General features: G+C 53.9%; 1 protein-coding gene across 2 annotated transcripts in view; it reads left to right on the top strand.

Moving 5' to 3' along the window:
* Positions 1 to 1371: 1371 nt before the first annotated feature.
* Positions 1372 to 8992, top strand: part of PNMA8C (PNMA family member 8C) — a 29181-nt gene continuing 21560 nt past the window's right edge. For both annotated transcript variants that reach the window (XM_058706110.1, XM_058706109.1), the window contains exon 1: positions 1372 to 2474. In XM_058706110.1, coding sequence (XP_058562093.1) covers positions 1859 to 2473 — 615 coding nt within the window. In that variant the 5' untranslated portion in view covers positions 1372 to 1858 and the 3' untranslated portion in view covers position 2474. The remainder of the gene's footprint in view (positions 2475 to 8992) is intronic.

The raw sequence follows: 8992 nt of genomic DNA, 5'->3' as shown, positions 1-8992 counted from the left end.
ATTGGCCCAGTCTGGACCTGGGGGTTCGGAGGAAGTCAATCCAACTCAAACTTTATGGCTTTTATTACTGGGCTGGGGAGGGGGGCGAATGGACATTGTGAAGGTGATCGTATGTGCAAGCCATTTCTTTTTCTTTTTTTTTTTTAATTAATTTATTTATTTTGAGAGAGAGAGAGAGAGCAAGTGGAGGAGGGGGAGAGAGAGAGAGAGAGAGAGAGAGAGAGAGAGAGAGAGAGAGGAGGAATCCCAAGCAGGCTCACTGTCAGCGCAGAGCCTGATGCAGGGGCTCAAACTCAGGAACGGGGTGGGGTGGGGTGGGGGGGAGATGGTGACCTGAGCCCAAGTCGGACACTTAATGGACTGAGCCACTCAGGGGCCCCTCTTGTTTTCTTTTTTAAAAATACAGTTGAGGGGCTCCTGGGTGGCTCGGTCTGTTAAGCATCCAGCTTTGGCTCAGGTCATGATCTCACGGTTGGTGGGTTCGAGCCCCGCCTCAGGCTCTGCGCTGACAGCTCGGAGCCTGGAGCCTGTTTCAAAAAATGTATGTATTTTGAAACAATCACAGACTTACAGGAAAGTTGCAAGTGGGGCACAAAGCATTCTGTTTCCCTCCTGAACCATTTTGAGAGAAAATGGCCAGTGCGGTGCCCTGAATGTTGCAGTGGGTGTGTCCTTCAAAGACATTCCGAGGTAAAGAGACTTATGTTCTTTTCAGTCCCTAAGTTTAAAAAAAATTTTTTTTAACGTTTATTTATTTTTGAGACAGAGAGAGACAGAGCATGAACGGGGGAGGGGCAGAGAGAGAGGGAGACACAGAATCCGAAACAGAATCCTCCCCTGGTCCCTAAGTTTTATATGAGCCAACGTACAGCCCACGTTCCTCCACCACACTTCCCATTTACTCACGTGTTTGTGTCTACACAGACTCCTGGATTCTGATTTTATCAGGGGGTTATGGTCTCATTTGTCACCTCGGTGCTCAAATTGTCCCAGATGGGGCCAGCGGGAGCCCTCCGAGCTGGCTCTCGGTCCTTCCACCTGTTCTCCTCATTCTTTGGCCATTTCCTGACTTTCTCGACCCCCCCAAAAAGATGCTCCCGGATAACCTTGTATCTCCTCTGTCCCCTCTCCCTGGAATCAGCCATTCTCTCCAAGGAGAAGGGAGGGTGCTGTTGAAGGCAGGGGGCTGACCCCTCACCCCTGAATGACCCCCTCCGACTCCGATTTCAATGCGGCTGGCCCCGGCCAATGGCAGAGGCGATGCTCTAGCGGTTGCCATGGAGACCTTCTGGGGCGCCCGAGCCGGTGACGTCACTGCGGGAACAAGTGCCGCGGCCACAGCCACATCCTTGTCTTCTCCGGGCCACGGGGCACTGAGGGCGGCCGCTGGGCCAGCCAGCTTGCCTTCTGGGCCCCCACCCACGACACCCCGGTGGCAGCAGCCCCAGGGAGATCCGGCCTCCCAGATCCGCTGAGACCGCCAGGGCCGGCGAGACCTTTGGAGACCATCCCCAAGAAAGGACAGCGCATCTCCGGGCCCTCCTCGGTGCGGCCTTGCCCAGGCTGGGGGGGGAGCCCCCAGCCGGCTGGCAGACGGCACCTCCATTTCACTCGGCCTCAGTCCCCGGGATCTCCCGAGAGCCCCCTCAGGGGAAGGTTTACAAGAAACCTGGACCCCGGGGCCCTGTGGGCAGGGCCAGGGGCCTCGTCGACTAGAGGGACCGACCGGGCCCCTTGCGGCCTCTCTCCGGCTCAGCCTTTGCGAGGGGATCGTGGCATCCTGGATCGCCTTCCGGATCCCCGAGGCAGCTCGGGGGTGCCCCAGCGGGCATACTGCTGCCTCCGCGAGCTGGGCAGGATGCTGTTCGGGGTGAAGGACATCGCCCTGTTGGAGCACGGGTGCAAGGCTCTGGAGGTGGACAGTTACAAGTCCCTGATGATCCTGGATATCCCGGAAGACTGCGACCACGAGGAATTCGAAGACATCATACGGGCCCCCCTGAGACCTCTGGGCAAGTTCGAAGTGGCTGGGAAGGCCTTTCTGGAAGAAGAGAGGTCCAAGGCAGCCATCATCAGGCTGGCGGAGGACCTCAATTATGCCGTCATCCCCAGGGAGATCAAGGGCAAGGGCGGCCTGTGGAGGGTGGTCTACATGCCCCGGAAGCAGGACATTGAATTCCTGACCAAGCTGAACCTCTTCCTGCAGAGCGAGGGCAGGACGGTGGAGGACATGGCCCGGGTCCTGAGGCAGGAATTGTGCCCCGCAGTGACGGGCCCCAGAGAGCCACCTGCCAGAAAGTGCCGCGCGCCCCCCGGGGCCGGGGAGAAGCAGCCCGGGGCTGGGACCGCCAGGGCGGATGCGGCGCCGCCTCTGGACTCCACGGAGAAGCCGAGCAAGCCTGGAGATGACAAGAGAGGCAAGAGGAAGCATAAGAAAAACCGGCGAAGGCACCATGCATCTGACAAGCTGTGAGGTGACATGGGGAGGGCGCGGGCCCGGGGAGCGGGGAGGGCGCGGCAGAGCGGGAGGTGGGTGTCATCTGAGTGGGTGCGGGTGCCGTTTGAGCGGATGTAGGTAATATTTGCTTGCGCAAACTCACTCACTCAACCAATGTTTTCTGGGCACCCACGGGGTCCGAGGCACAGCTTCGGGCACTGGCCATACAGCCGGGAACAAACGGACCCACGCCTTGCCCTGGCGACACTCCCAATTCAGTATCCGAGTAGGTGCGGGGAACACCTGAGTCGCTTGACCATACGAGTGACCCAGGTACCATTTGGATGTGTGGGTGGCATCTGAGTATGAACGGGATGTGGGCGTAGCGGGGGGCAACATGTAAGTGTGGGGGGAACACCTGGGTATGTGCGGGAGTATCAGTTGAGGGGGCTGAGGGTAACTTCTGGGTGAAGAAGGGTCTCAGAGACCCTCCAACAACGTCTGACAACCTGGAGACCCCAAGGGAGCGGCCGCGAGGTCACAGGCCGAGCCCAGAAGCGCCTCTCCCTGGAGACCGAGGGCCGTCCTCCCCCTCCCCCACCTCGCGTGAGCAGGTGTTTACAGGAAACAGAGAGGAGAAACAGGGCCCGGGAGTCCAAGGTTGTGCAAGAGGTCTCGCGCCAGAATTGAGGAAAAGCCAAGAAGGAGGAACGTGTCAGGGAGCTCCCTGCTCTGGGGAAAGGCCACTGTCCCCTTCAGCACCGCCGTCCCCTCTCTGTGGGCTGAGGTTGGGGGACAGCGAAGCATGTGTTGCCAGGAAGACACCCAGAACCTTCTGGCTTTGAGCCCTGCTGGAAATCCCGCCATTGCAAAGTCTAGACCCATTTTGGTTTTTCAGCGGTTTCGTTTGGTTTTTGGTTTTTGGTTGGTTTGCTGGGGGGGTTGTTTTTGGTTTTGTTGTTGTTGTTGTTGTTGTTGTTGTTGTTGTTTTGTCTTTTAAAAGGATGTACCTTGAATGTGCCTCTGGCAGAAAGTCATCCAGGGTGGACCACCCTGTTTTACACACGGCAAGCAGAAACCATGCCTGACAAAGTGAGATGCCTGCTCGCCACACCTGAGGAGCTCCGTGCTCTGGCGCTTGACTCTCAAAAGCTGTCGCTGTTCTGTACTCGCTCGGTGTCCCTTACAGGGATGGTCAGACGGGGAACTCTTCTGCTCTGATTGGCGCCTGGGCTTGGGATGTGGGTCTCCCCAGATCCACCTCCAGAAGCTCTGACTTGCACAGAGGGGGCGCTCGGCTCTACAGAGCAAAAGGCAAGACTCCCAGGAAAGAGTCCAAAAGGAGGTAAATAATTAAAGAGGTCACCTTCAAGGGTTATCGATTAACGACATGAACCTTGAGTCCCCCCGTGACGGTGAAGAACAACAACAAAATTAGTCAGGTGACATCCAAATGTCCTTGACTTCCAGCATCCAACCTCTGTTCTCATTTCTATGGGGCTGCCCCCCGTGGCCCCCTTAGCAGAGCCCAGAGGTGGAGATTCTCTCTCTACCCACCCCTTCACCTTGGCAGCCAAGGTGCAGGGTGCAGGACCCCCCCGCAGGCGGTCAGAAATTCCTCTCAGGTCCTTGCATTCCCAGCAAGTGTCAAGACCGAAGGAGTTTCTAGAGTTCGCTTGCAGTGACAACCCAAAACCCGAAAGACTCTGATTTCTGTAAACTCCCCAAGCTGACTCTGCACCAGCAGCCTCGACATCCCTTTATGGTGTAAAGATTTCCCTGCCCTCCCCACGTGTGTATTTGATCTTCTTGCCAAGTGCATCCAGGGTCTAGAAGTTTGTAGTTTTCTATTGATCTTTTTCGCCCTTGTAAGTTTCCAGCCTGGGCAAAGCCACTCACAGTGTATCCTTCTACTGTGTTCACCGTTTCCTTTTCCGCGGAGTCCCAACTGGAACAAATGCTACACAGACCTCACGTTTGTTTGTTGCATGCTGGTCTCCCGTCAAGGCACAATCATTGCATCGTAACAAGGGACAGTGTGACATTTCTTACCGTCTAATCGCAGTGTCAGGGCTCTTCTTTGTGCTGATTGTGAGTTTCACGTGTTTCCTCTCCACCGTTCATATTTGTGATCCACGACGTTGAGTGGTCGTTCAACGTTGCCCCTGAAACCGAATCTACCGCTTCTCAAGGTTTTCCGGAAGAATTTCCGGACAGAGCAAAGCAAGCGGTTGTGCAGAACTGTTACGGTTTGAAGCCAGTTATCTGTGACTCGAGGCATGGCTGGCACACAGCAAATCCTGAGCGAAAATTCCCCAGGGGATGGGACACGCTGGCTGAGAGAAGCCTGCGGCTGGCCTCTGTAAACCCCCATTTTCGAAAGCGGGTTCAGTTAAAACGCTTCATTGTTCTTTGCGGCTCAGGCCCTATTGTACAAATATGAATGTGTAAAATAAACGTATTCGGATGCACACACAGTATGCTCTTTGATATGTGGGGGGAATCCATGGGAGATCTCATTTGGAAAAACAATCTAGCTGCCAAAACAACATTTAGGGCTTTTTTTTTTTTAAGTTTATTTATTTTGAGAGAGAGCGCGCACGTGGAGAGAGGCTGAGAGAGAGAAAACCAACCCCAAGCAGGCTGTGGGCGCAGAGCCTGATGCAGGGCTCGATCTCACCACCGAGAGATCGTGACCTGAGCTAAAATCAAGAGTCAGATGCTTAACCGACTGAGCCAGCCACATGCCCCTAAAAAAGCATTTTGAAAACTGCGTCCATGAGTTGCCTGAAGTTTTCCAGGGCTGGATGATTTTTTGTAAGGGGCGTCATCCTATCTCATGGCCAACGGAACACAAAACACGCAACGCTCTTCTCTCCCAGTGGCTCCCAGGGGCTGAGGGAAAAGGTGAAATGGTTTATCTGGGATAAAAACAAGATCCAGGCTGTGTTCCAGGGACTGTGCCCAGTTTTCAGTACTCATTAATTCATTGTATCTTCCCAACCCCCAAGGTATGGCACTATGGATCCACAATCCCTTATCCAAAACCCTTGGGCCAGAGGTACTTCAGAATTCAGAGAGTTGGAATTCAGGAATTTCAGAAAAGTGAGACAGTGTCTACGTTTTATACTGTGTAATTCACCCCATGGACAGGTTTGGGCACCTCCCATAATCAAGCCTATTATATTAGTGTTCTGCAGGGAAATGTAGGATTTTGACATTAACGGAAATAAATTAAGACTATAACTAGCCCCGTGTCCTCCTAGATCTTGTCTCTAAATGTTTTCCTCCTTCTTGGGGGGGGGGGGGAGGGGTGATGCAAAGCTCTCGGAATTTTTTGGACCTCAGAAGGTTAGGGATGATGAGTTGTACTACTCACACTACGGATAAGGAAAACAAAGCTCAGGTTAGGTGACCTGCCAGAACCACACAGGAAAACTCAAGAAGGACCAAAGCCCGGGTCTTTCTGTGGACAGTCTGTGCTCCTGACGCAGGGCTGGGTCTCTCTGCGGCTCCTCCAACAGTGCTCCCTGAGGACCATGGATCCTGAAGGAGGGCTCTGAACCTTGGAGAGGCCAAGCTGTATCCGATTCCCATGGGACTGGCGCTGGTGACTCCCCATGGGTTCCCCAGATTGCTTCTCTGTGCTTCTGCACCCTGCTCTGCGCCCTGGGAGACTGACCACCCTGCACTACATTACCCAAGCTCCTTTGCCCATGACTTCCGGATGGGATCAGCCAATGGGAGGCAGCAGCGGAGGCAGGGGGGCGGGAGGAGAAAGAGAGGTCGGGGTGTTTCTTCCCCGCTCTCTCGCTGCTGGGCTCCCTCTGTTTTCTGGAAATTGTCGTATCCTTCTACAGTGATACATCTGTCTGTGTGGTCACTCCTCTGCCCACACTCCTCCTTGACTTCCATCCCCCTTCAGAAAGAAGCTCGACATCTTCATAACCCGCCCACCTCAGCACACCATCTGACGACACTAGCCATCCCCAGACACACTCCTAGCCACCTCAGAACTTTTGCCCCGTGTTATTGCCTCTGCCTGGGACACTCTTGTATGACTCCCACTGACTCTTACCCCCTTAGGTCCCTTTTTCCAGGAAGCCTTCCAGGCCACCCCCAGGATGGATTGTTCCCCCTAGTTTATCTCCTTATAGCTCCCCTGTATTTTTCTGGCTTGGTATGTCTCCCGATGGTGATTAATTTATTTGTATAGATCTGTTGAATGCCAGTCTTCCTTGTAAGACTATGAGCTCCCAGAAGGCAGAGCTGGGTCTATCTCGTTGCCCACTATATCCTCTGGGCCCAGCACTGTATCTGGCACATAGTAGGTACTCAAGAAATGCATATACACGTGTGACTGTTTTCCTATAGGTTGTATTTTCATTCAGAAACGGTAAAGCCATGAGATAAGGAGATGGCTGTCATTGAAAAGATAGGGGCACCTGGGTGGCTCAGTCGGTTGAGCGTCCAACTTCGGCTCGGGTGATGATCTCCTGGTTTGTGAGTTCGAGCCCCGCGTCGGGCTCTGTGCTGACAGCTCAGAGCCCGGAACCTGCTTTGGATTCTCTGTCTCTCTTTCTCTCTGCCCCACCCCCGCTTGTACTCTCTCAAAAATGAAAAGCATTAAAAAATTTTTTTGAAAGAAAGAAAGAAAAGATAGTTTGTTACATTCCATATTCTATCAAGAGGATGGGACATGTCACACCATGGGGTGCCATATGACGAAACACCAGCATTGGTCAGGAGGCAGAGGGAAGAGCAGGGGAAACCGTGGGCAAGAGCTTTTATTGTGGTTTCTGCGGGAAGGAATGGGTGAGACAGGGTAGGCAGTATTATGATTGGCTAGGTTGAATAATTTCAGCAGATTCTGGGGTGTGGGGGCTGTCCCTTCTTGTCCGGGACCTGGCCCTGGGGTGAACAGAGCAGGTGGGTGGTGCCAGAGTGTGAGGGCCTGATAAAGGACATAGGTGGGGGTGTGGGCTCTGGGCTGGTCGGTTTGCATTTAAGGAACATGCTCCAAGGCCGGCACTGCTTACTTTCTCTAGAAATTTCTTAACCCCAGCGGGGCAGCCCCTCAAGAGTCAGCAAGGCCCCAGACATCAGAGTGGCAGAATACAGAAAATAGGGCACCTCAGTGGCGCAGTCGGTTAGGCATCTGCCTCTTGATTTCGGCTCAGGTCATGGTCTCACGGTAGTGGGATCGAGCCCCACGTCGGGCTCGGCACCTACAGCGAAGAGCCTGCTTGGGGTTCTCTCTCTCTCTCTCTCTCTCTCTCTGCCCCTTCTCCATCTCTTGAAATAAATAAACATTAAAAAAGAATACGGAAAATAAAAGACACAGTTGTTACGATAACACACATAGAACACAGACAAATATCCATGCACGTCAATAGTGGAACTGAATCTGAAATTCCTCGCATTGGCTCACTAGGCAACCTGCCAGTTCAGGAAGCAAATGCATCTGTCCCGTGTACGGTGAAGAACAGAGTTGGACTTATGGCCTGGGTTCAAGTCCCGATTCCTCCGCTTCCCAGAGCATGGGCCTGGGCAAGCCACGTGACCTCCTGTGTCTCAGGTTGCTTACTTATAAAATGGGGGTAGTGGTAACTTAGTTCCCCGAGGGTGGGGAGGAGTGTACCCATGCAGACCTGTAAACGACTTAGCACAGCGGCTAAGAGGGAGAAAGCTGTTGAGCGTTGGCCACTGGGATCCTGGGTCTGGTGACTGTTGTGTTTCGCACGGACAAAGAACGCATTAGCCTGGTTTTACATCTCAGACTCCTGAACTAAATGTGTCTCCAGCGTCCTCAGAAGACAATCTGGTCTCTGGGTAATGACAAGCGGCTGCTTTGGAACCCGAACAGAGTAGCGAATACACCGAGGTAATACCCCTCAGGAGACAGTACCCGACCCGCGCCTCCAGCATCAACGGGACACATGACGGAGAGAGTGTCCAAGGCTTCAGAGCAGTGCAGACAGACCTGGGTTCAAATCCTGACTCTGCCACCGACTAGCTGTGTGCCTTCAGGGAGGTGACTTCACCTCTCTGGGCCTCGGTCTCCTCATTGGTAAAGTGGGGCTAATATGACCCATGCCACAGTTTCTTTGCATCAGAGAGAATACAGACCCACAGGCTCTGGGGGCGCCTGGGTGGCTCAGTCGGTTGAGCGTCCGACTTCAGCTCAGGTCACAATCTTGCGGTCTGTGAGTTCGAGCCCCGTGTCAGGCTCTGGGCTGATGGCTCAGAGCCTGGAGCCTGCTTCCGATTCTGTGTCTCCCTCTCTCTCTCTGCCCCTCCCCCGTTCATGCTCTGTCTGTCTCTGTCTCAAAAATAAATAAATGTTAAAAAAATTAAAAAAAAAACAACACAGGCTCTGGGGGTGCCTGGCGGCGGGGTGGGGGGTGGGGGGCTCAGTCGGTTAAATGTCCGACTTCAGCTCAGGTCATGATCTCATGGTTCGTCCGTTTGAGCCCTGTGTGGGGCTCTGTGCTGACAGCTCAGAGCCTGGAGCCTGCTTTGGATTCTGTGTCTCCCTCTCTCTCTCCTCTCTCT

The sequence above is a fragment of the Neofelis nebulosa genome, chromosome 17 (assembly GCF_028018385.1).
Source record: "Neofelis nebulosa isolate mNeoNeb1 chromosome 17, mNeoNeb1.pri, whole genome shotgun sequence".
NCBI lineage: Eukaryota > Metazoa > Chordata > Mammalia > Carnivora > Felidae > Neofelis > Neofelis nebulosa.
This window is presented reverse-complemented; position numbering and strand designations above follow the sequence as displayed.